Source organism: Falco rusticolus, chromosome Z (genome assembly GCF_015220075.1).
Source record: "Falco rusticolus isolate bFalRus1 chromosome Z, bFalRus1.pri, whole genome shotgun sequence".
NCBI classification, from domain to species: Eukaryota; Metazoa; Chordata; class Aves; order Falconiformes; family Falconidae; genus Falco; species Falco rusticolus.
The window spans coordinates 32,347,829-32,375,105 of NC_051210.1; the positions used below are offsets into that span (position 1 = coordinate 32,347,829).

The following is a 27,277-nucleotide window of genomic DNA, read 5'->3' on the forward strand; positions in this document are numbered from 1 at the left end:
GAAAGAGCTACATGACAGGGTGTTGGAAAAAGTTGGGAAGAAGTCCCAAGGCCGCTCAGAGATGCTCTAAATACTCCTCTAACATTGTCCCTCACATCCATGTCACAACTCTTCTTAATTCTGGCACTCCCCTGCCAAGGGTCTTAGTAGAGCCTTGCTACGTATTACACAGAGCAAACTGTTCTGGTGACAACAACTTTTGAGCTCAGCTGTGCTCACATGTGGATCAAAGTGGGTTTTTCACTGTTACCGTCTTCAGCAGTAGTGGTGGTGAAGGACTGGTGTTTGGTGTTTGCCTCCTGTACCCACAGGGTCATAACATCTTTATTTTTGGTAGTGTTCTGACATTTGACAAAAAAAGAGGAAATGAGCCTTGCAAAGTAAGGGCTGTTCTTAAAAGAGCATGAAACTAAAACCACAAACTGCAGGTGACCAGCTACTCAGCTACTTCTCTTGTGATAGGGATACTTGCTGACACAGTGATTCCTTTACATTTTGATAAGTGGATTTTGCATTTCCCAAAAGGAAATGGGAAGAAAAAAACCCCCAAAATCACACATTGTTTAAAAAAAAAAAATAAAATCAGAACTACCCCATCTTTTTACCCCAGACTCCAAGTAAATGGCTGTGGCCTTCACATAAAAGATATAGAGCAGATTGTTTCATCAAAAGTAAACTACTGACTTTGGCATCAGTTTGAGAATTTTATTAAAACCATAGGTTTCCATTCTGTACAAAACTGAGGAGCTTCTTTAAAAAAAGTATTAACCACATAGGAAATAATGCAGTGTAAGTGGTTTGTTGATAATAATCTCTCTGAAAGCTATATACAGGATTAATACCACACAACTGTACTAATGTGCTGACTGTCAGCAACTTTAGCAATATATACAAACTACCTTTACACACATAAATATCTTATTTACAGCTAATAAATAACATCCAAAGCCAAATCATGTGTCCTCATGTACAAGACCCTTCACTACTTTGTATCCACGTTCTGTATGTGTTTGTATTTGATCCTGTATTAAGAGCACATCTGTTCAGACACCTCATTTCCAAAAAAAAGTAACTCTTAAGAGAAAATTGCAACAAAATGTGAAGTCTATAGGGAATATATCATTGTATTTATTTTTAGAGGTCTCAAATGCAGTGGCTCAATACTCAACCCCACCCTCAGTGACTCATCACATCTCTGCTATAGTTTAAGGGTTAGGAAATCAAATGTGAGCAATTTCAGAGTTATTAATATCCCAACATATTGCACTGTTTCAGACTTTTATCCCCAAATACACTAGCAGCCATGGCTGGGAAAAAAAAACCAAACCGTGCATATAAATGCATACACGTTGGTTTTCCTTGCAAGATCGAATGACATTGGAGAAATCACCACCTCCACACTGTCTTGCACATGCAGGAAAAGACTACAAAAGCCAGCATCAATTGCTCACGCTGCAGTTCTCCAAGTGTCTACCTTGAAGACCTTCTGCCTCCCCAGTACTTTGTTTATCTTCTAGAAAGCTAAAAACAGGGCTACTGAACCTTTCAGAGCACTAGAAAAAATTACGTGTTAAAGGGAATGCAGAATGCCTTCAAGATACCCATTTTTGGCAACTTGCAGGATGTCTAATTCAAGTGTTTTTCAAAGCATTCATTCTTGTGCATCACACAATCAGGCTCCTTTTAACTGTCACAGCTCCTGCTCCTTGCTGAATTCTACCTCATGTCAGAAAACTAAGCAGCTCCTAGGAACTAGCACTGTATCACAGTCAGGCACCAAACCAAGGTGGGTCACTGGCAGTCACAATTCCCGCATAAGGAAGCATGAGCATGCTTGTCACCTGTCAAGCAGTTTCACTTGCACTGAAGACTGCATACAGCAGCCACTCAGCTGCATGACTGACATTTGGTGTCAAAGAGCAGAGAAACTGTCACAGTTTTGGCACATGGGATGCAAGCAAGTAGTGGAGAAAATTTTTTTAAAAAAATAAAAATAAAAATCTGTTTCCTGCAGTTTCGGATAGCTCAATTTTCTTTGCAGCTCCTTATTCACAGTGTTAGAGGCTAGATATTTTCATTTTCAAGGAATGAAAGCACAGATGAAAAATTGAATGCCTGCACAGGACACTGGTATTGCTGTCTTCTCCTACAACTGCTACGTATTCCAGACTCAGCTGCATAGAAGTATATAGCTTAACAGATCATACCTACTGCTAAGCGGCACTGGCATCTACCCCCAGTAAAACACATTCATAACCACAAACTAGAAAATTCATCCCCATATCAAGTCAGTGCAGTGCCTAACACCTTCTGGTAATACAAAGGTGGTTTTTGATGAGAAACCTACTCATTTGCCAAACACACAAGACAGTGAAGTCTAGCCACTGAACTGTCTGAAAATTCAGCTAGCCAAGCCAAAAAACAACTTGTCCCATTTCAGAAGACTTCTGAAAAGAAAGAAAAGCCAGGTTTGGTTTTGCTTCTTTGCAATAAATACTAGAAAATTGCTATAGAACATCTTATGTCAAGAAACCTTGTCACAAGGCACCATGATTAAGCAAAATTACTTATTCCTTTCCAGCACTCAAGCCTTTGGCAAGTTGTTTTGTGGGTTTCTTGTTAACTATGTAGATAATGTATCTTTATGGTTAGTAACTCTGTATGCTGAGGCTTCCTTGCAAGAAGTCTCTTAAGATAGCTAGGAATAGCAGGCAAAAAAAGCCAGCAGTGGATAAATATTTCTATATATTTGGTTCTGAACATCCAGTCCATGGGGACGAACAGACTCTCTTCCTCCCCATTGTGGAAAATCTTCATTCTTGTCACTTAAGCAGATTCATGAGCAGAATTTTCTTTAGAGGCTTTCTTGGCTCTGTGGGGAAAAGACAGATAAGTTGAGGAAGAAGATGTAAAATACTTATTCCTTCTTGTCTTATCTTTGAAACTTAGGATTAAAAAAATACTACTTAACAGGGAAACAAGTTTTGTGATTGGACTTCTCCTGGCTGCTGCTTGATTTTACATATCAGATACACACAGAGCTCTCAAGGCCTCCCCAGGTCATTGTCCTGGAGTGAAGGTCTACACACATGCCTTTTTATCCATAACTAGATCTCTGTTTAGAAGCGTCCCCATGAGACCTTTCACACACAGCAATTGCACTAAAATAAATATAAACACTTCCCCAGCTCAAACTTTAGTGGATAAAGTCCAAATAAAGCTGGCCCCACATTTTAAAGTTTACTCTGGGTCAGAAAAATCATTGATTAAAAAATTGAAGTACATCAAAGGCTTTTAAACAATCTCCAGTCCAAGTCAGAGATGCAAATCTCAGAAAGTCACTCGCCTGACAGCTGCCAGCAGAAAGCAGCGCGCACCAAGAGCACACCTGTGTATGCTTGCTCAGCTTCTGTACTGGCATCTGAATCTGCTGCTGGCCAGTGAGGGAGAGTGGGCTCTGGACTGACTCAGTATGGGTGTTCAAATGTTCCTCAATTAAGGGTAAATGTAGGGCTTCTTTAGACAGAGGCACACTTTCCTCTTTTTGTTAGTGCCTGGCCTGTAAACCCTCCAACGGTCATTTGTACTTGGCCACCATATGAATGTGAGAGGCAATGACCAGTACTTGCTTTTCAGACATGCTAACAACCACACAAGGAGATGGTTAGCGGATAACCAAAGGGGGGGGGGGGAGGGGAGGGGGAGGGGGGCGGTGATTTAAGCTGCCACAGCAGCCACAAGCAAACCTCAGGTTAGTCTGAGCTGTGATGTGATTCTTCTGAAGCCTTGAGAGGACTACTGCCCAAGTCAACTAAATCAGGAAGTTTTTCTAGATCCTCCTGCTACCACTCAAGTTTCCCCCAAACCCAAAAATAACAGTGATCACTCATACCCTTCTCTCTTCTTGTTGATGGGCTGCTCCAAGCATTTCACGAATATTGCTGCTTCTTCTCCCTTACTGAGATGTGAGGTTCCATCTCGAGAACAGAACACCACCCTGTGGAATAAATATTGCACAATCATATGGCTGAGCCAGATGTCTCTTTTTAACTGCAGGGACAGGACTGGTGCTTGGAAGCAGTCTTTATACTTTGCCATGTGGGGCACTACTACCTCACAAGCCTGTGAGAAAGTTATTTTTAAAAGAATTTTGTGACAAAAGAAACACTGAGCAAGAAAAACTGGTGAACGCATTATGCGTGGACCTCAAACTGCAGCCGTAACTTTTGCTGGTACTTTGCGTAAAATCTTCTTGTGGCTAAGGGAGCAGCAACTCCATCTCAAAGTCTCTGGATCTTTATTTACACAAGTCCTTGTGTGACTTTTGTCAGGTGAGTGATCTTGGAAGAAACCCTTACTCCCTCAAATGTTTGCAAACAAAACAGGTTGCCAATTCCAGCAAACCTGAGCAGTCACTTTTCTATTTATCAGTACTTTCCCCACCCCTATATTTGTTCAGCTCTGATAACTGTTCTTTGATCAAGTGACTGCCTTGTTTATTCAAGGGAGGAACATGTTATTCACAATACTGTACACAGGACATGCATACCCTGTTCCAGGTCCATTTTTCTAACAGATCTTACATCTAGTGCACATAAGTATTTAAAAAAATTTGGGTCAAAGCAGTTCTGTTCAGATTTTGCTGTTTTAACATTCATGCTTTAGCAATGTCCTGCAACAGTCATGTATTTCAGTTTTTACCCACCATTCAGGTATTCAAACCCCAAGAAAAATCCAGCTTAACAAAGCCATGATTTCTTGTGCAAATGCACTTTTGGAAGGCTTTCTAAAAATCTCCTTTTAAGCATACTCTTCACAAGAAAACCTATGTAAATGCTCAGCAAGAGAAAGGAAGAGAGTAACTGCAAATACAATCAGAGATGCTGGTTCATGGAGATCCTCTCCTGCATATTGTAACTACCCTGAGGCATATGAAACAGTGGCATGCAAATTAGTTCTGTGGGAGTAAAACTACAGATTGCAGATCCCAGTGAAAGCAAGTAACTGAACCTGGCTGACATAAAAATGCTGGTTTGGTGCCACTGGAGCCCTTGTTATCAGTGCTGCACCCATTTATAACTGCTTTCTGTGCTTTGTCCTGCCCTGCAAGCTACCAGGAATCAGGAAACACTGTCAATTATAACCAATACAGCTTATAACAATCAAAATTACTTTTTCTGAGTTTCTCCTGATTTCACTCTGACTCTCTGGATGTCAAATGTAAAAGGAGTCCACCAGTCTGACCAGCTGAAGAAAGTGTCTTTCTCCCACTGCAGTTTCAGCATAAGCAGGTCACCAATGTCCACCTCTGTGTAAATCAGGAAGGAGAAGGTCTTGTTTGAGGAGACTTCAGGCCTGCGGGGAGGGGAATAAGGAAAAAAAAACAACAAAAAAATGGAAACTGTTGGACAGAAAGAAAATTAAGGCAAAACAGAACCAAGACTTCATGCACTTCAGAGAAGAAGGAAGCAACCTTCCACATAGTTCTGATGGATGGAATAAGGGGTAAAAAACCACCTTGAGCTTTTGTACAGGCACAAGGAAAGCTTTCCACAGAAAGGCTGGTAAAAATCCTGGGACAGACTGCCATGCAAGCGGTGTCTTTTCGAGCACTCATGGCTCTCAGAGAAGCCAGACAAGCACTAGCCAGAACAACTTAGGTTCCTCAGAGTAGAAGACAGACTTTGGTGCTTTCCAGCCCCATTCCCTGCCAGCCCATGTGCAGGGATGCAAGCAGAGTTCTACTTATTTGCAGAGCTGTGGAAGCAGATCTCACATCTCCCTTTGCTTCTGCACTTGATGCCTTCAGACCCAGACAACAACTACAGGTTACAGTCTGCTTTTCAGAAGCTTAACTCAGCCATGTTCAGCTGGAACATGGCTTAAAGACAGTGAAAAGCAAAAGAAACAAGAAATGTGCCACATCAGATAAAAATCTTATTAGGCTGAACCACATGTCAGAATTCACATTTCTATATTTCAGATCTCTGATCAAGAACAGCTCCTATAGAGCTTAGATCATTAGCTTTAGCAGTGGATACACTCCCTTGATCAAGGACAAGGGCACATTCTGGGACCCTGTAAGCTAGAGCAAGTTTTTCAGCTGGGGCTGTAAGAAATTTAGGCAGACTCAACAGTGCGTTGTAGTTGTTTCTGTAGCTACTCACAGTGTGAAAGCAATGTTCTCACTCTCATCTAGAGTGCCATAGAGAGAGATCAGGAATGGCTGGTTTGTCTTGGTCGTATTAGTCTTTCCAAAGAAATGGATCTTGACCTGGTAATGAAAGACTGGAAGAACACAAAAGAAAGAAGGCCATTAGGAAAAAAATCAACCTCTGAAGAGACTGCTGGTGACAAAGCCACGTAAAAACCCCCGTGTAAACCTAGGCTAGACTATGCCAACATCACTAAACTGAGGAGTTTAGCTCCCTGCAGGTACCTAGGACATTATCTACGTGAAGAGGTAAAGATTAGGATGCAAGGCAATCACAGTTAAAAAACACCTTTGCAGTTCTTGCAACTGAAGTCTGCATTTAAGTGGACTGCCACTATTATAACCCCAGAGTCTGCAGTATCACCTTCAAACCTGTTATAAATGTGTAAGACTTGCTGTCCTTGACTTGAAACAAATGAGTTCTGTCCTCCTCATACAGGAGCCTTAGCGAAAAAAAAATTCAACCCACTGACACTTGCAGATTAAGCACCAAACGCCAACAAATCTCTAGACTTGCAGCTGTTCTAACACTGCAGGAATATGCCCTCTGATTCTGGTCTATGACACAATGCATGCGATGACCATACCATGTGGTACAGTTATTTTTTTCCTGCCTAGCTTTAAAAGTAGTAAAATCCAACTCAGAAGCTATTTCCCTAGCTCAAAGCCTTCCAGTTCTTTCAGGCAGCATCCTTCTCAGACCTACCACCGTGGCAACAGGAATCAAAAGTGCTGTGATATTTTAACATGGGCTGGTGCCCCCCTGGCAAGGGTACTACAAAAAGCTAAGTCTGATGGTTGCACATCTTTAAAGCTGTGGCTCATCAGGCTGAGCTCTGCTATTTCCCCAGCAGCAGGAAAATAAAAATCATTTGGTTGAAAAATACTGAAAAAAATTTCAAGACTTAGTTGTTCCAAGAAGCCAGGCTGCGGAGCAAATCTTAATTTTGCTACTTAGAAACTTGTTACAGACATCACCCTTTATTCTATCCTCTTACCTCTGTCTTACTGTGAGTAAGATGACGCTAGTTCTTCTGTGATGGTGCTTCACACCAAACTGCAGGCAAGCTTCACCCCTGCTCACCATAGGCACCAAAGCAGCAATATTGTCACCTGCAGCACACACCCATCCTGACACACAACTAAGCAAAAAAGTACCAGCCTTGCTCACCAGTAAGCAAGCAGGACCTACCTTTATAAGGCATCTGAGCACGGGTCTTCAAGTACATTTTGGTGTTTCTCTTTGTTCTCACTCTGTTGACCTTGTAACCCAAATTATTGCAGCGGTTCTTCCGACAGCTGAGGCAGAGACCCTTCTCAAAGGCCTCCTTTGTGTTGCAGCGGTAGGCCATGCTGGGCTTTTCTTCATAGAGGAGGGAGTCAATGAAAAGGTGGATGGATCGTTCATGGGAGCATTTTACCAGCTGGTCCACATCTTGAAAAAATGAAAATGTGTAATATTTATACACACATGCATATAATGATATAAATCCCTAAGCAGGCACAATCCACTATGCCAGAGCTGGACTTCATAGGATGACTTTAAAAACACTTAAAAGATCGAGTTCCTGTGCCTCTCAGAGATCATTGCTTGCAGGAAGCCTGCAGACTATTGAAGATCTCCCTTTGGATGTTACACTATTGCACAGCAGTCTCACCTGCAAAGCCTTTTTCAGCGATCAGACGGAGTGCTTCTCCTAAGTTGCAACCTGGCTGGAAACCTCCACCATTAGGATAAATATCAATGTGTCCAACAGGCTTCTGGATCCCAATGCTGCGGTCTGGAGAGCCTCGAGTGTAAGTGTGTAGAACATCTACAAAGTCAGCATCATCTGGTGAGAGGCGGATGAGGGCATCGGCATATTCAAAGGTAGGACCAGCTGGATCCAGCCCTTTATGGGGCAAACCACAAAGAAAAACTTAAGATTACTATCTGCCAAAGACACTGATCACAAATGCCAAACAGCTACCACATTGGGCTGCAGTATTGCAGATGGTGTTGGTGTCACTGCAGGCATTACAGTGGGATCATTTCTAGTAGCATTCATGTGTACAGGAGAATCAAATACACTACCTTGAAAAGCTGTCACGGTTTAAAAAATGAGGTGTATGTAAACATGTAAAGAAGCAGAGCTAGCTTCCTCACAGCTGTAACATTTACAGTGGAAAGAAGAAACAAGGTACTAAATATTTTCTAAGTGTCTTCCTCTCTTGTCAAGAATTGCAAAATTTCTATCTGAAGTGTGGAAAATGTCTTGCTGCTAACTCCCTGCTAGGGGAACAGGTGGGAAACAAACAAGAGCTTCACTGTCTACATGCCTAAGGGGGAGGGGATTATTATGGTGAACTGTCAAGCTGCAGCAACACTGACATCAAAAACAGCCAGAACTACTCTGCCAGTGATAGAGTACTCTCTCTTGGAGCCAGACAAGAGCTTGAGAGATGGCTGAGGGCAAAGCTGAAGGGACATGTCTTTTCTGCAGTCCTCAGCCAGGGTTAGGCACCTGGGCTGCCCACCCCTGGTTAGCCTCACCCAGTCTGAGCTGCCTCCCTCTTTACTGCGAGTACCTGACCACATGGTAAAGGTCCCACAGCAATGAGTTCTGCAGGAGGATCTACCTCCTGTTCTTTTTGAAACAGCTCCCACCAGCTGCAAGGGATGACTGCCTGGGTTGAAGACAACCACCTGAAGTTCTCATGCTGCAAGAGATACTGTGTCCTTCCCCAAGCCATTCAGGGATTTGGACATTTGGCCAGTCTCAGTTACATTTCCCCAGATAGTCACTTTTCACAGCCAATGAATCCCTGCCTACTCACTCATTCTTTGTGCAGAAGCAGATCAAGGCTTCTCACCCGTCACCTTTGCTGTTCTCTTCTGAACCTTTTCCAGTTCTACTACACAAATACCAGCCCTGCTGATTTAATAAAGCATGAACAGATAACCTAGGCACTGCTGAAAAGCCAAAGTTATTCCAGTGATTTTCCAGAGGAACATAGTATTTCAGCATGCAAGAGACAGAACTCTCCACTCTACAACCACAGGTGTTCTTACCAGTAATTCTGTTCACCTTCTTCTTGGTCAGGCTCCCAGCAATCCCAGCAGCATGTGCACCTAGACTGTACCCCAGCAAGTGGACATTGTTGAGAGGATAATTGAATTGCTCCTGCAGAAGAGAGCAATTTATTTAAAGTTTGAAGTCAAATAGGAAAACATTAGCAGACACAAAGGAAAATGTTTTGTAAACACTGGGATTTCTTTGAGCCACAAATAACAGAAGGAACACTAAATACAATTAACACAATTTTATGGCATACTAGGTCACTTGAGTTAGTTAAGAAAAAAAATCTAAGCAGAGAGGAATGCAAAATGAAGGACAGACCATAGGGCTGTGTATATTGAAGGTTTTCCACCACCCCCTCCTCACCAGTTTCAGTTCTAAGTATTTCCCAAAGGCAGGGCAGACTTTGTTTCTCAAGGGCTGGCTGCTGCATAATATATGGCAAGGGTCCTCACACTTTTTAACCAGGGGCCGGCGCGGATGCAGTGGCAGGCAGCCATCTGCGGCTGCTTGGTTCCCCCCCCAACCCCCAGTGGGGGGGGCAGGGGGGTCTGTAAATACCGGGGGCCGGATTGAGGACCCTGGGGGGCCGTATCCGGCCCGCAAGCCGTAGTTTGAGGACCCCTGATATATAGGGCTGTGTCTTTCATAGTTGCAGAACCTTCTGAAATACTGTGGACTCACAGGGCTCCACAGTCCACAAGATGAAGTTTCTGGAATGCACTGTAAGAGGCCTCCTTGCATTAAGAGAGAACTATTACAATAAAGCTGGGATTTTACTAGTCCAACAAAAGCACTGTCTGCAACAGCTTAATTCCATCTACCCAATAGGAGATGGTTAACACAGCTGCATCATTGCTGTTTTGTCTCCGACATCATTATGTAAAATGTGAGACATGTGACTACATGTCTTACCTCCATCCAGTCAATAAACATAGCAACATCCTTTCCCACCAGCTTAGTGTATGCAGCGGACACTGGGTAGTGCTGCTGAGCTCGAATTAGCCAGTCCACCACAATGACGTTTGAATCGGGTTCTCTCTTGTACAGAGCATCCACCAGCTTCGGGACCCAACTTTCATACATTCCTGTCACCTGTGGGGGTTTTTTTAATTAAAAAAAGATGTCTTAATATTATCCGTGGTGTGTAGACACCTTAGCTGATGTACCTAGCACAGCATAGTTTATCAGGAGTGTGGTTAAAGGGAGATTCCTCCCCTTTCTTCTTACCGTCCACCCATGGATCACCACAAAGGTTTTACTGGTATGGTTGAAGTTGCACTGTGCCAGGCTGTCCACCTGCCCAGGAACCAGGTAGCAGACATCCTCATCGGGCTCTGCAGGCGTCCGTAAGGAGAACTTGCTCTCAATTCCCTCAAAACTGGTCTCAGCTTCTGCTATGAAAAAGCACAGGAAACGTGCATCAGTGTTTTAGGAATATTAGGACAAACAGTTCAGAAGCTACAATGTTGGAGAGGTATCAGGATTGGCCAAGAAATGGGGCATGTGTTTTTCATTTCATACAGCACTCCTTTTGTGACAAAACAGCCACCATGCAAAGATGGAATCAAAGAGTGAAAATCGTTTGCCCTCCAAGATCCTGCTAAAGCAGTGAGAATCTGGCCAGCTGTCAGAGAGGTATGAATTCCTTTTAGGAGTCACTATTTTCCCCATTATGTTATTAACAGGAAACCAATATAAACAGGTATATTTATAGATATATAGATACAATTAAACAGGAAATTACCACAGTTCAGGACAGTCATAGACAGTATATGCAGGAAAGCAGCAAGTTCCTACCATACTATTACATATTTCTGTGGTGCATCTTCCACAACACCAATAATCACTGCCAAAGAAGGCTCTTTATAGTACACAGTAGTTGCAGTGGATTAAAAATAAGAGCTGCAAACTCACCACTGTTTTACAAAATGCTAGTTTTAACTTTTCACCAACAAACAGCAAGTGAGAACATCAGACACCCATTATGGAAACTGCACTAGCAAAGCACAAGCCTGTATTTTGAAGGCAGTATTTTTTCAGACCATCTGATAAGCAACACTGCAGAAAAAAAAAATCTTCCTCAGCCTGTTTTGAATCCAGGGGCTGGGGAAGATCATGTACTGGTGGTAATAAAGCATGTGATGGCCTGAAAAGATCACTTGGAGAACTCTCTCCATCTTCAAAACAAAAATTTTCCTTTTGTTCCTGCCAAGGCTTCATGCTTACCATTTCCTTTGTCTGGAAAGAAACTTAAATACCTCCTCTTTTTACATCTGATTCAACACTTAATTACCTCTATATCCAACAGACCCTGTAATTAACTGTGGACTTAAAACTTCAATGCTTTTTGAAAACCAAGCCTTACTTTGGCAACTTGCATTCAGCAAATATTGATTGCCTGTTTTCCAAGTGCAGCTGAAATCAGACCAACTCTGCTTTCTTCAGTGTTGTTTCCTGGCATCATGACTACGAAGCTTTCACAAACTCCTAAACGCACATTAATGAATGGCTCCAAGCCACTGTAGGGAATGCAAAGGGACACAGTGAGGAGGACCTGATGACATGCAAAAGAGATTTCCACTCCTTTTCTTTTGCCCGTTGCTGAACAAGTTTTCTATGATAACTGGTAGATTTGTATTTCTCCATAAAGTTGTGCTGCATCACCCAGAGGCAACAAATATAATGAACTTTTTTTTCCCCCCTAAAACTTATTTTTCCTGGTCTTCTCATTCAAGCTACCATACTCAGCAGGACACTGACTCAGGCTCAACCTCACTTTGCCCTCAGGTAGCTGTATAAAATCTGGGAGGTTCCTGCTGTGCCTGAGGGGCCACAGAAACCAGAGTCTAACCTCTTCCATGAGATGTGAAACAGGCTGGCAACAAAGGCTCACATGCAAGCCTCAGAGAGACTGCCGACATCCGAAATCAACAGCTTAACTTTGCCCAAGCTCATCAGGACTTCTCACCTGCTGAAAGCAAGGCACATGCAGGCAGGTAACAAGAACCGCTGGCTGAACAGAGGCAGTGCTCAGCTTTAGGTTTTGACCTTGACTGCACTAGGCTGGTTAGCTAGCTAAACCTGGATAACTACACTGACGGCCCCCTTCCCCCTAAAGAAGGGGATAAAGTTCATTCACATAATGGTGAATATAAGACTTTACCTACTGAAACCAAAATCTACCAAACTAACCAAATGCTGATCTTTCTCAGAAGCTGCCCCTTTCTTGTATTTTTACACTCAAAACATCATTTTCTCACAGAGACCACACAAAAACTCTTTCTGGAACAAATCTTTACTCTTTCACTGTTTACTTCTAAGCCAGAAAACATCCCAAAGGCCAACTGGTTAGGTACCAACTGTAACTTTTCACTCAGCAGTGAATTAGTAAAACCTTGACAGGACCAGGAACAACTTTCAGCGGCAAGGCATACAATGCAAGGACTTCCAATTATGATCATTCCCGCCCCGCACAGGAAGGCTAACAAGAATAGTCCACCTGCTCACAAGTTAATAGTGCTTCCTTTCATACTTGGATATCATTTCCTTTCTGAATTAAACCTATCTGATAATCAGCCAAAATCTGAATGAAACGGATACCCTGTCTTGCAGTGTGTTTTCAATTACAAACACATGCTAGAATTTGCATGTAAGTTCAGCCTGCATTGCTTTTGGAAATAAGCTTGCAATAAATTAAATTTATAATTTTAAGTGCACCGCACTTAAAGGTGCACTTAGAAAAGTTGCAATACAGTGGCACCTAACACTGAAGATGTGCACAGTGCTTCTCAAATATTTGTGCCTAAAAATTTTTGGGTGGGATTTGAAGACATCGGAGCCCTCAGATGCAGTCACCACCAGGAAACAAGCAGCTGCAGAGCAACAGCCCAGGAGTTTGAGAAATGGCAGGAGGCCACTCTGCTCATTTAGTTATGTTATACGAGAAAAAGTCAGAATAAATTATTATTAGCATATTTACAGTCACACAAAGTATTGCCTAGTCCAGTGTCCACATATGCTCAATTTTCATCAGCAAGATACCCTCTGGATGAGGGAAGTGTGTGGGGTAGGATTTGTTACCTACTTATTAATGATACACTCATTCAGAAGCTATCCCCAAAATTTTCCAGAGTTTGGCTTCGCAGATTCTGTATGACTTAGAGCATAAGATAACTTGTCTACACCTCAGGTTGTGCTACACACAAGCTGCAGTGCCACATCATTTCCCACCTTCTGTAGATCACATTTTCCACACATATGGACATCTGTATGTATCATGCTTTAAACTGCAGCAGAAACACTACAAAACATATCACTTCAGAAAACCAGCATTTCCCACTTCTACTCTTGTACCTCATGAAGTACCTTGGTCTATTTAAAAAAATTATTCAGAACCAGACTTTTGTCACAGACCTTTTCCTCATGAAGTGAGAGATCTCCTTGAATCATGTTCTAGCTGAGCTAGACACACTATTGGGTCTCATTCTCACAGCCTTACACAAAGCCAAAGAAATGCAGTCAATGTACAGATTCACCACTGGTTAGTTACAACATGTTTTAACCGAAATTAATTAAACCAGGGAGAACCCAGAAATGGGGAGTCTTCAGCATGCTTCTGAAAGGTGGATGGAAGTTTACCTGAATTTGCATCAGGTTTTACATAACGTAGATATAGAAATTAGATAAATCTATATGCATCATTACTGAGACACTGGAATAGTTTTTAGTGACAAGAATTAAAGTCTGAACACTAATGCATAGAATGCATTTCTAAACAAGGCCTTGAAGAGAAACAGACCTGGAGATAAAAATGCATAGACAAAAAATCCATGCTTTTGCTAAAAACCACATTTTCCCAGGCTTAGTTCAGCAGATGTATAAAGGCACGTGTTCCATATTGCAGAAACTTTACCCATACAAGGACCTGCTACAAAAGTTTTCTGGCCACTGCCACGTGCTTGCAGTTAACAAGGTGACCAACAAAGGGTTTATTCAGGGAACTGAAGAGCGAGTGGAATTAAGAATGAAACCACCAATTTCAGGTCAGAGTTGTCTTTTCTAAGAGCCTACAAACTCCCATCATTTGGTCACGCCTTGCAAAATTTCTGATCCTTTTCTTACACCTCCACTTCAATAATCTTAGCTTTCGTATTTTAAAGACTTTGTCCTGTATGTCAAGCAATACCAAGTATCTTAGAACTCCCAAGAAGCACAAGAAAAAAAGCTTAGAAACTGGGAAAAATTAGTAGTTTCATTTTCCTGTTCAAACCTTGTGACACTTTGGACTTAAAATTTGTAGAACTCCATTCAGTTAGGGACTCCTATCGATTTTGCAAGCATCCCACTACCTTTAACCATTCTGACACAGTACAAATACAAGTTTACATACTAATTAAGAGAACTCAGCTTCAAGGCTGCTTCATGGAAGCTCAAGGCAACCTGGCAACTGATTTTGGTGAAGAAAACTGTTTATCACTGGTCAGCTGGGTGGAGAATGTGAGTATTGAGGAAGTAACAGCATCTGGAATATAAATCAAAAGTTAAACTGCCCACATCAGATACAGGATGCCAGTAATAGTAACAATGCGTTTGCCAGAATCAGCGCACCTGACTATGGTTTTGGAAAAGGTAATCTTTGATAAACAACAGTTTCCTAGCATTATGTACACAGAAATGGAGATACTGTTAGCTAAGTGCAAAGATGATTAGAAATTATACAGCTAGACCGTGTAAACTCAAGCCCACACTGAAATGCACACACACAAATATGCACTGGAGCCAGCATCTGCACATAACATCAAACATTTAAATAACCAGCTGGAGTTAACGGGAGTAACTCTTCCCTCAGCTGATGACCAACATTAGGATCATCACTCATACTGAATTCCTAAACGAGTTCTGAAGCAAACTGGTGGTCAGATGAAATAAAGGGGTTGTATTATAGAAATTATTATCATTTCATTTGATCTACACTATAAGTTGAAAAACAGACAGTGTACTATGTGTTGCAAGCCCATGAAATCTACCCCACAAGTCAGGTTACTGTAAAGAAATTACAACTTCAAGTTTATTTATGTATTCCTTAATGGCAGAGCCCTGAGAGTACCTTCTCCTTTACTTCCCAGGCAGAGTCAACAGAAAGAGCAACACTTCTGAAAAGCATCTGGGCCCAAGCTGAGATGCTGAGCAGCTTCTCCCAAGTCCTGCAGCTGGCAAAACAAGGGCAAACTGCTGTTCTTGCACTGTGCACACAAGTGCTCACCCCTCTCTAAGGCACTCCCTGTCAAATAAACCCTTACTCAGCTGCAGCTGGGAGGCTTGTAACTCAATCCAGCAGAGCTCTTGCCATCCATCAGTCCCTCTGGGATATCCGGAATTAGCCCAAGACAATAAAATGCAATCAGTCACCCTTTGCAGTAATACAGAGGAAAAGATGCCTGAGAAAGCTGTACCAAGCAAGTACTTCCTGCACAGGAGACATTCCAGCAAACTTTTAGGTGTGCTAGTGCTCATGTTATTCTCTAGCACAGTTTTGATGCCTGACAGCCTCACCTCTAAGCCTTCTAAGAAATGCATTTTTTCTGGAAAGGCCATGCCACAGCTGCCCTGGTAGGTCTATCCCAAACACCACCATAGCAAAAGTCAGCAGCTAACATCACACAAGAGTTTAACTCTGCTGTAACTCCCAATTGTGGATTTACACTGGCAGAAATAGAGATCAGAATGTATTCCTAGTAATGTTTTTATCTTTTCCTGGAACACCAGTGCTCCCTCCACCTAGAATATCTCTGCCCGTGTTGTTTGTTAAATACTCTGGATTCCTGGCGGACTGGATCATGAATTTTCCATGATTTCAAAACATCTTTTCACGGTGGTGTGCAAGACAGTGTGGGACTGAAGGCTTGGACAGCTTTAGGATGGTCGCACAACCTGTTTTCATATAACCTGTTCCTAGGGAGAAATAATGGAATCATTAGTAAGTCTGTAGAAAATCACTTCCTACAGAGATGAAAGCTTCTTCTGGGAAGATAGTTATTTTACTGTATGAAACTTCAATACTTTGATGAAAACTGCTTTTGATTGCCATGATGGCATAAGATTGGATTCAAAGCAAGAATACATTCTTTGGCTGTGCCCTAGCACCCCATCCGCTTACTTTTGAACACTTCCCTTCAGCTTCCTTGTACACAAAGGAAGTAACAAAGGCATCTGCAGTGAAAAAACCAGCAGTTTCCACATTCCATTTTAGTACCACACAGTAGCTCTAAGAGCTACAGCCACATTTTCTTCTAAGGCTGTAGACTTTTAAGGACAATCGTGAGAGATTAGTGTAAGAAAGTAAGGCTGTGATAGGGCACTGCTAGCCTAAGTTTGAGGAGTAGTGGCTTCCTAGAACTACTGTCTTTGCTTATTAAAGCTCCAGTCATGTTGTGATGAACCAAGAGAGCATTAGTGAACATCTAGTAGTCAACATTCACACCTGGTCCACTTCTTCTACCCTGGAGGGTGGCTATGCACAAACACAGGTACAACATTCACACCTGGTCCACTTCTTCTAGCCTGGAGGGTGGCTATGCACAAACACAGGTACAACAGGTTATGTGCAAGTACAATCACATGTATATATACAGACACTGTGAGAGTACACCCCTCTGTCTACTTTTCCCTCAGTGAATTCTTCTGCATTAAAGGCATTATCTACAGCCCAAACACATCATCATGACACTGACGAAACTCAGCCTTGCCTCTGACAATTCAGACCAAGGACCGTTGGAAGCTGGGATGCAGGACTCCCATGGGATGGGGCGGGTGCCATGCAGAACAGAGGGTCCTAGCCCTGCGGTAAGCCGAAGGACGCTACCGTGCTGCCACCGCCGTGCCAGTCCACCTGCGGCAAGGGACACTTGGAAGCCACCTTGCACCTGGGGAAGAAAACACATCCCAAAACTCCACAGCCTGTGCCATCAGCCCGGCAGCTTGTGCCTTCGATCCCGGTAGGGAATCGGCTCCAGCTCTGTCCTAACAGAATACAGGTCCCCCCAGCATCGCTCTCCCGCGCCTTCCGAGGACAGCTCACGCCACCCAGGTCCCGCGGCAGCCCTAGCACCCCGGGAGAGCCCTGCAAGTTGCAAACGCCCCCTTTCCCGCCACGCCGGCGACATTCCCCCTACACACACCCCCCACCAAACGCAACAGGCGTGCCCGGCAGCCCCGCCGCGCCGCGGGCCCTGCGCGGTCCGCGCTATGCTCCCCGCCGGGCCGCGAACTTACCGCCGGCGGCGGCCGCCGCACCCACAGCAGCCACCCAACGCAGGCAGAGGCAGACGGCAGCCAGAAACGCCTTCCTCCCCATCGCGCCTTCCCTCGCCCTGCGCTCGGCCGCGGCGCAAAAGTAAAATAAAATTAAGGAAAAAAAAAAAGGGGGGGGGGGGGCGTCAGAAAGAAAATACTGCTGCAGCGCAAAACAATAACGCGACGGCAATGAACCACTCTGGCAACAGCCCGCGCTAGCACGACGACCCACCCACCCAATGCCACTGCCGCGCCCTCCACGGGCCCTTATGTCCCCGCCAATATGCAAATATGCAAATGAGCCCCCACACCTATTGGGCGCGCGCGGCGGGGCGGGGCTGGCCGGGGGGCCGCGCTGCTCCGCGGGGGCGCCGCGGTCCCGGTCAGCCCGCGTGCGGCGCGGCCCTCGGCAGGGCGTCACCCAGGGGTAACCACGGCCGGGCCCGGCTCGGGCGAGACCCAGGAGCTCGGGCAGCTGGCATCGGTGTCCATGGGCCCCTCGGCTCAGAGCCCTCGAGCCTGCCTCCCGCTGGCCACCCGCATCTCCCTCAGCTCTGCCCTCTCCCCCCGGCGCTGTGCCCGGCCAGCCGGGTTATGGCCCCGCCGCCCTCCCCCTTGGTCCTCCGGGCTGCTGGTGACCTAGCTCCCCTGCACCCCAGATAACATCTTCCATCTTATCCATGCTTTTGCACCAGGAGCCAACTGCTAACTGCATTTCCAGTTCGGTGCCTGCAAGGAGCCTTCTGCTGTTCCCTTGAAAAACCGTTGCCAAAGTCTTGTTTTGCCTGCACTCAAGGGGATACAAGTTTGGAGTGTAAATTCACTGAAGACTGCATCTGTACTCTGGAGAAATGCAAAGTTTGAGCTTTTCAGCTCTTTCTGCCTTCCTCTCAACAGTATGGTTTGCAAACAGCTTTGCATCGGTGGCCACTGGGTAAAAGATCAGTTATGTAAGGACATGTAATAGAGAAATACTAAATTAATAACAAGACCAGATTCCATTTCAGTGTGCAGTGTGTTGTCAGAGGCCCAGCTTCGTAAAGAGGCTTACGACAGTTACAGGGAATGAGGACTCACTGGGTTTTGCAACATGAAGGAAATGGGATTCACTTTGAGGGTAACTGATCCTCCTCTGACCAGGCACCTTTGGAGACTAAAATATATATGGTTCATATTAGCAAGGCTATTCAATAAGAGGTTGCTTGAGAGTAAGAGAACTGGGTCACCTTTGCAACGTTGGATTCCATTAAAAGACCAGAATATCTGTAAGTGAGAACACATCTCTCCCAGGACTCAACTTGAAGTTCCTCCACTGCCAGTCCCTATTTATATCCAAAAGGCATTGGAAGAATTTAATGAGAGTGCAAACTGATCATGCTGAGACTTTCTTCCCAACTGAGGCAACCAACCAGGGCAACAGGGTCAGGGAGGGTGGCTAAGGAAGCGGGTGAGGCAGTGTGAGAAGACGGGAGTCAGAGGCAGGGGATAGGTGGTGAGGAGGCTGGGGCTAAGATGAGAGACCAGCCTTCCTTACGGTTTGTGCTGCAGGTTGCTAAGTATTGAGCATATCCTCTAACCAGTGTTAAAGACCCTGTCATCAAAACAATAGCAAGAATTTTCTCATGTCTTCTTCCCCCCCCCCCCCCGCCCCCCGCCAAGTGTGACCTAAACAATGCATTTCATCTTGATTTAATTTACTTGAAACCCTATAGTGTAATTTCCCCCCCAGAAATCAGCCTGGGTCTATCTAGGTTCAGACATCCTTCCTAGCAATTTCCAGTCTCTGCAGGCAACATCTGGCAAATTAAAAGAACAGTTTAAAGGGAGCTGCTGTAATGGAGGCTGTCAGGCCACCTTAATCACAGGTGATGCTACTAACCCAGTCAGAGCAAAACAGAGCAAGAAGACTGCTGTTTTACACAGCGACATCCATGGCTACTGCAGCAAAAACTTATATTACTGTATGATGTGGGAAGACAACTAGCATAGCTTTAACTGCTGATGGGACCAGACTAGGCAGGTAGAAAGAGTAGTGATAATGCTTGACTGGCCAGCCTTGGATGGGGCCTACTAACCTCTGTGAATCCACAGGCTATAATCAGCCTTTCGGTTCATTTCCAATAGAGATGGTAAACCCCATCAATAGCAAGGCCAGGCAGATTTACGAACTACTCAGTATAAAACCTAATCAGTTACACTGAAAATGCCTGTTTGAGTCATTTTTTGTTCCTTCTCATGCCCAAGCCTCATTTTAAGACATAATCTGAAAGAGTTATGCAAAGTCTCTACCTAAACCAAAGAAAGAATGTTAAAATCAAAACACTAAAACTTTAAAGTGATGAAAGATGGTGTTGTGTGAGTGTGTGTGTGTGTGCGTGTGTAATTCTAGTTTCTCAGATCTTGAACAAGTTGCCTAAATCTGTTGTAAACCCAGCTGCAGAATAATCTGAGATACATGGGGCTTCATGAAGGCAGAATGTGTCCCTGAACACTAAATGATGTGCTGTTGCACCAGTCTGACACAGGACATTTTCCAAAATTTAAAAACTTTCTGTCCCTTGCAGTTAATCATGATCAGATGAAGAAGCGGCTTCATGGCATCAACTCAGTGTGCTTCATTGCAATCATTAACTGGATTTGAGTTTTGTTTCCTCTGTAAAATACATAACCTATAGGGGAAAGCAAAGCTCCATCTGTAAAACAGAGCCTGATTTATAGTACTCGGGATTATGAAGTGGGCGGAAGGTAATAGAGTGTGAGCTAAAATACATTAAGTCTAACAAGGGGCAGGGGGTGGGGGGAAGGCTGGAGGAATGGAGACAGGAGTTGCATAACTAGACTGGTACTTGCACCCACAGACCATGTGGAAGGTTAAAGTCAAAACAAGCACAGTGTACCCAGCACAATGTGGGCAGCATTGGCTTGCGTGGTGCGGCTGTGCTAAACCCTGAGCACATTCACTGGCCTCACACAACAGCAAGCAAGAGGAGAATCAACCCAAAAATTTCATTTCCACAGCAATGCTCTGAAGACAGCTTGAAACACAGGGCAAAAGGGGAGGAGGGGGAAGGAGAGAGAGACTAACGCTATCTTTGAAATTTCTGTGCTGCTTTAATTGTATTCATATAAAGTATTTGATAACTGAGGATGACAAGTCTTCCCGGGTGAGAGGTCTTCCAACAAAAGTATCTGCTTAAAAACAAGCAAAAACCATGTTCTGCTCTCCTCCTGACTAGGAAATACAAGTAAGAAAGGGGGTTGGGGGGGTTTACCCCTATAAATATTTAATTTTCTTTTCCTCCCCAAGAAAAGAAAAAGTGAAATTAAATCCAAAAAGTCAGCATGAGCTTCCAGGTGATTTCTATGCTAATACGTTCAAATAAACAAGGACACTTTTTCTCTTACTTTAAGTTTGTTCAAAGATATCAGTGAAATGTTTTTTAAAATATATATCTTTTTTTTTTTTTTTTTTTTTTTAAACTAGCCATTGTTAATGAAACCCCAGTTTGGGGATAAAAAATTACTGTTCCTTGCCTGTGTCCATAGTGACTGATTGGGTTATTAGAACAGCAACGGCTTCACTTGCAGTGGAGGCGCTCTCGTCCTGGGCTGAGCCCCTCTGATACACTCTGAGTAAGGAGCACCACAGCATCAAGCCCTCCAAGACTTGAGGGTGGCCTGTGGCAAGCCTGTCCCACCAACAATGATCTGCAAGCCCTTTTTGTGGCACAGTATTGCCTGCTTTTCCACACTGGCAGTGAGTGCGGGGTGCAGGTACCTGTCAGTAAGGGCAGGGGCAGCCCAGTGGCAGGCAGGCATGCAGACAGGTGAGAGCTGTATGTGCCATAGTTATCTTGAATCTCCCTAAATGTGCAGCAGTGGGAAAGGTGACAGTGGGAGCAGCCTGGGTGTCTGTTTAAGAAAACAATCCCGTGCAACTTCACCATTGTTGGTACCTGGAAGAGCCCAGCTGAAGGCACAGGAATACAGGAAAGCTGTGCAGCAGCTGCAGCTCTGACTGCAATAGGCAGGACACCTGTTCCTCCCGCTCACTTTTCTGTATTGCAGAGGCTCCTTCAGTCTTCACTGCCATACAGGCATGGGAGGAGTGGATCCTCCATGTGTTAAAATAGCCTTGAGCTGTCTTGCCTCGCTTATCCTTTTTATCGCTGTGGTATAACTTGATGTTCTGTTCTCAGGTTGCCTTATTTTGCAGACAGGGGCCTCTCTCACTGATTAGCACAAGGATTCATTCCTCTTTATCCTGCTCCTTTATTTTCAGTGCAGAATTCAAGCTGCCTGCTCCTTCAAGTAAAGAGATAGGGGCTAGAGCAGGAAGGATGCCCAGCTCTGCTAGCAAGCTGTGTATCTGGCTGTGGAGTAAGCTTGCGCTACAGTTTTCTCAACTGTGCTTTAATTAATTATCACACTGCTGGTAGTGCCTGCCAAAGTCAGCTAGCTGTCTCGCCAGACACATCTTTCAAAATGCAAAGCTAGGGGAGAGACATTCTTGCACCCCTTTTGGGGTGGCGGGTAGGGGAGTGTAGTCCAGCTCCCCACTCATTGGCCATGGGGCTGGTGTGCTGATCCAGTGTGGACCCCCTCGCTGTACCTCACGTGGATCCCAAGCCCTGCCTGCAGTAGGTTAAAGATGAGGTTGTTTGAAACTTTTGCAAGGTTACGAAAATGTACAAGGGCAGGGGGGAGAAGGAGAGAGAAGAGCTCTTGCCTGACTGAAAGCACTCAGTGCCAGCAGTGCTTGGGCACCCATAGGGGCAGGAGCAGGCCCTTGCATCTTTCCAGCAAGGTGCCTGGTGGAGAGACTTCAGCAACCCCTGCTCTCTCTTGGTTTTCTCTCACAATTTGCTAAACTTGTCTTTCTAATCTTGGGAATAGAGCCTTCTCACTTGGGATCAGCCTGGTAGTCTTTGTCCCTGCTTGCCAAGGGGAGAGTGAGTAGGACGAGAGAGCAATGCACGGTGTCACCAGTGTGGGAAAATTAGTGTGTCATTTCATCTCAAGAAATGTATCAGGAAAGAGAAGCCATTTCTCTGGTCTTTGGACTCTCCAGCAAGGGAGAGGATAATCGCATGCTTGCTGTTTTTTCTTTACTTTGCTCTGCAAGGCTGACAGATGGTGTGTGGTGCAGCCAAGGCTGGATTCCAACTTGTATCTCCTTCGGTCGCTTGCAACTTACTGAGAACAGATTCCTCCTTGGGCTGACATTTCCATCGCATCCCAAAGGGGATTTGTTTTAATTTTCATTTAAAGTTTAGGCTGAGTTAGCATTGCTGCTCTGGGATTTTGCAACTGGTAAGTAAAAACTCCCTCTTGGCCCAACACTCTTGCAGCGGACATGCAACTCAAGTGCTCATGGAGTGAGGGCTGTGCTCCTGAAGGACAGTTCAGCCTGCCTGTGGTCAAAGTACGTTTGTTCAGTGCCTACAGGAACTACAGAAAGATCCTGCAGTGATTTTGTGCTCCTAACTTCTATGTGCATCAATTTTTAGGTCTCACAAAGATGTAAAATGTTTCAAGTAAAGTTTGAACTCAGTTAGTGACCTGTCTTCAAACTACGGACAGGAACCAAGCCAACTTTGCATATGCACCATAAAATTTCCTTGTCTGGTCTATTCTGTTTGCCACATGTAAAAAACCAACAAATAGTATTTATTTCCACCCACTTCTTTTGTCATACTTCACTATCTTGACAAGTATGCTGACACTATGTAGGCACATGCACAGCTACGGTCCCTGTCACAGAGATACTCCTGCCAAAATTAAGACATGGCAACAAAGAGGAGATATAAACACGAGGGAAAGGAGAGAGGGAGGGAAGGGCTACAGCAACAAGATCCCACCATTTGTCAATAGAACCCAATCACCATGCAAACTGTGGGAGAAGCCTGAAGAATGGCAAACCAGATTCCTTGGCCATGGAGGGATTCAGATCCCATTGACATGATTCTCCAAGTTGGAAAGTGACATAATCCCTGGGGGGCCTGCACTCAGAGAGAGCCTGTGAGGGAAATATATCAGGCCTTCAGGACACTATCATTGTCATCTGCTCATGGCAGCCACCGATCTGGTGAAGACTTTTTTTCTGTTTTTAAAGATCCAAAGTGCTCAGTCTGGCACTTTTAATGTGAAAGGCACCTGCCTGTCACTGGAGGCATTGCCAGGTGGCACACCAGAGAAAAGGCCTGTTCCAGCTCCTGTGGAGTCCAGGGATGCCAGCCTTGGGTGTCAAGGGCAGCTCCAGAAACTCCAGTTCACAGCCAAGTCCTCTCCACCAGCCAGAGCACACACAGATCAGAAGGAAATTTGGCTGGTTTGATGGTTTCTGACACGATCTTTCTCCTGACTCACTCCTGCTGCACCCAGTGCTTCCCTGAGGCTGTGGCAGGTATCAGTGAGACCCCGTTGCTGTTCGAGAGGGAGAGGAAACCACCGGCAGCAACTCTTGTCCTCTGCAGCTCCTAAGGCCTTGTGTAAGCACTTCACAGAGAGAGTAGGAGGCTGAGGCACCCAAGACTGATATGGCCAGCCCGAAGGCTGTGTGCACAGTCAGGAGCACAGAGAGACCCAGAGCCCAGACCCCCTTCTGCAGGGCAGGCTCCCACCAGCTGGCCTTCCTAAGGGGTATAGAACCAGAATAAATAATGAAAAGCAGGAAGAGTATTTACTGCCTCCGTCTTCTTTGGACACCATTGATACTTCACCTCCTCCACATTCACATCTCCCAGCACATCCTGAAGTCCGTTGGGGAATTTTTGTTCTCATGTCTAGTGCTGAAAAAGTAGTCATGTGTATGTATGCACAAGCCTGCAGTTGTGTAAGTGGTATGATGCCAAACAAAAATGACTATTCTTATAAACCTTCCTGTTTACTTACTACGGCAGCTACCTCAGTAAATGTCCCTGTGTTTAAAGTTATAAAGAGGCCATTCAAGGGATAACTAAAAGGCTTAGAAATCTCCAAGGATCAGACTCCAGGCATGAATTAGGTAATGGTCGTATTAGCATAGCCTGTTTTATGAGGTAGCTGATAACATTGTAACTAAGGAAAGTATGACATAAATTCGCCCCAGGAAACAGGAAAAATAGCTCTGTGGGCTGTTTCAAATTACTTATCCTGTGGGAATTTTAAGAATTCCTGTTAAATAATTAGCGACATGTGAATTTGATTTCCAATCGGTCTGATGCCATGAGAAGTCTGGGGATGCGGCTTTGTTAAGGAATATTGGTTCCTTTGTTGTTGAGTGAACTTCTTCCTCAGATTTCCTAGGGTCATGTTTACAGTAATTTACATCATTAGATACTATTTTATATTGGACTAAGAAGTAAGGCTTTCAGGCCCTTGCGTTTAGGAACACAAAAAAGCATTTTCAAGACAATAATGAAAAGCATTTTTAATCTGAAAATCTTGGGAAAGTAAAGTCAGCTGGAGAAGTTCCTAGCGCATACAGTCTTGTGGACTCACACAGCTGAGGTGGGGGATGCAGATGCAGTAAAAACTCTTTGACAAGCTGGAAGGTCCCAGGAACACTTCTGCTTCGCTGGTGGCAGTGGGCCCCCACGCCAACTGCCCACCTGCCTCCCAGACTGCAGGATGGGCTGGGTGTTTGCTGGGCAGAGGAGCAACCACTGGCTGGGTGCTGCCTCTGACAATGTATCTGTGCTGCACCAAGGCTTTCATTACTGGAGCTAGACTCTTCCTCTACGGGAAAAGAAATCATTAACTCTCCACTGCTGTTTTACATTTTCCTCTGACCACTGAGGCTTGTCTGAGGCCACTTTGATGTAAAACTGATGAAATTTTCTTTTGCACAAAATTTCCCATAGACCACCAAAGAGACTCAGTCTGCTTGGTGCTCAGACTTGCCACTCAGCTCCTACCGAACACCTCAACTTGCCTCCAGCCCAGGACCAAAGAGCACTCTCCCATCTGGCAGCTGTAGCCCAGGTTGTTATGCAAAAGGCAGTTTCTATCTATTCCATGTGCTCAGACTGCTCCTAACAGAAATGGCTTCTTCCAAGGACATCTGCATTTACCAGTCATGGGCTACTTCTAGTAATGCGTGGCTGTATGATGCTTAGGCACCCCGGAGGACAAAATGCAGGACGCTCTTCGGCAACAGTCCTGACCTAGATGTGATCTTGAATTCAGGTCTCAGAGATGCCCTCTAAACCTGTTGTAACTGCCACTGCGGAAAATGTGAGGAAATGCTGGGAATGGGATGAGACAGCCCTCCCTTCCCCACAGGAGAGGTGGGCTTGTGCATGAACCGACCCGACCCCATGCATACCTGTTCCACCACATGGAGAAGCAGGGGTGCATCCAGTTGCATACATATGTTTTAATCCTGTGGTTTTCTACAAATGTGGTTGAGGTGTAGGGTTGAACTGACAGGCCTGAGAAGCTGTGGAAAATACGTGCTGCAGAAAGAATGAATGCTACTCAGTCCAGCTTAAAAACTGCTAGGCTTTCTTTGTTTTGTTTCAAAAGACAAATGCTGGGGTATTTCTTATTTGCCTTCTGGTCTTTGAGGTTTAACATTCTCATAGTCAAACTCTTCTCTGTGGCCATGAAGGCTAAACATTTACTCTTCTGTAATGCAAGCTGTGAGTCATAAGTAATTGCAGGACTGGAAGAGGAATCTTACATAAACTGACTTCTTCCAGGAGACTTGCCCTCATTCCTGAGAGCTTCAACCCCTCTTAGGATTAGTGCAACAGTTCACAAGCTGCCCCTGGTTTTCTGTGGCACGTTAACCTCCACTGAATACTTCTTTTATCATTTATTTACGTTTGCTAGCAAATTAGTGGAAAGCCATCCTCTGACTCCTTCAGTGCTTCATATCTGCATCTTGTGGTTTGTCATCTCAGCCAAGCAGGGATTTTGTTGTTTGGGTGTTTTTTTGTTGTTGTTTTGGCCAGTACGTTTATTTTTCTTAACAGCCTGGAGAGAAAAAAAAAAAGCTTTGTAAAAGAATTGGCCTCAGAGGAGCTTCCATCTGTGGATATGGAAAAAACAGTTCCTATGTAAGAGTTTTCCTATCCCAAGGGAGATGTAAAAATTTTTTTTCCTTGTGTTTTAGCGACATTACAGGACCCTGATTAGAGGGGAGATCCACCCTGTGAGTTGCTTTGCAGAGAAGTGAAAAGGACAGTTGCTGCCTTGTTTGGTTCTGGGCTGTCACCTTTATTCCTTCCCAAGATAAAGCAGAGACAGACAAAAGAGCAAACAGAGTTAATAGATTAAGGCAAATTTGGGGCTGATTAGGCATGATAAAGGAAGGAGTCAGTGCTCCATGGATAATTCACTATGAAACAGCTGCAGGCTTCTCTTTCGAGGCAGAAGGAGAGCTCAGCAAAGATTTTCAACCTAAATAGTTCTTGGCTTTTGAAACTTACGTTATGACTCAATCACAGCATTTTGCAGTTTTGTGCTGAATTAACTAAATTGCTCAAGATTAAAAAATAATGCCACACAAACTTTTTGGTTTGACACTTTTTAAAGCAAAACACTGCTTTTTTAAAACTTTCCGGTTTGGAACCTCCTTTCAAATTTGTTTTTAAAAAGTAGAAAAGAAATGACCACGTAAGCCTTGAAATCAAATTCAAATATTGAACAGTTTTTGATTTAATGAGTAGTTATTGATCACTGATGGTTTTAATGACTAGCTGTGTTTGTCCTCAGACAGGTA

At 44.3% G+C, this 27,277-nt stretch overlaps 1 protein-coding gene and 1 long non-coding RNA gene across 3 annotated transcripts; both read right to left on the reverse strand.

The window, feature by feature from the left end:
• Positions 1-684: 684 nt before the first annotated feature.
• On the reverse strand, positions 685-17,817 carry LPL (lipoprotein lipase). Of its 2 annotated transcripts, none has more exons than XM_037373000.1 (10): positions 17,548-17,817; positions 10,504-10,667; positions 10,189-10,368; positions 9,267-9,378; positions 7,873-8,106; positions 7,407-7,649; positions 6,168-6,288; positions 5,173-5,355; positions 3,893-3,997; positions 685-2,872 (listed from the first exon to the last, which is right to left on the reverse strand). In XM_037373000.1, the coding sequence occupies exons 1-10, from the start codon at positions 17,627-17,629 to the stop codon at positions 2,827-2,829; spliced, it is 1,470 nt and encodes a 489-aa protein (XP_037228897.1). In that variant the 5' UTR covers positions 17,630-17,817; the 3' UTR covers positions 685-2,826. The 2 variants fall into 2 exon arrangements, with proteins under 2 accessions (XP_037228897.1, XP_037228896.1); XM_037372999.1 differs by having other exon boundaries at positions 10,504-10,670.
• LOC119141138 lies at positions 11,994-17,470 on the reverse strand. Its single transcript, XR_005101851.1, has 2 exons — positions 16,818-17,470; positions 11,994-16,756 (listed from the first exon to the last, which is right to left on the reverse strand). It is a non-coding gene; the product is annotated as an uncharacterized LOC119141138 (long non-coding RNA).
• Positions 17,818-27,277: the final 9,460 nt, after the last annotated feature.

Bases quoted from the DNA above. Each gene is read 5' to 3' on its own strand.
- LPL (XM_037372999.1), bottom strand. From the start codon at position 17,629: ATGGGGAGGAAGGCGTTTCTGGCTGCCGTCTGCCTCTGCCTGCGTTGG. The intron at 9,379-10,188 runs GTAAGACATGTA...TCTCTTCTGCAG, and splicing joins TGTTTATTGACTGGATGGAG to GAGCAATTCAATTATCCTCT. The intron at 2,873-3,892 runs GTATGAGTGATC...TTTTCCCCACAG, and splicing joins ATCAACAAGAAGAGAGAAGG to AGCCAAGAAAGCCTCTAAAG.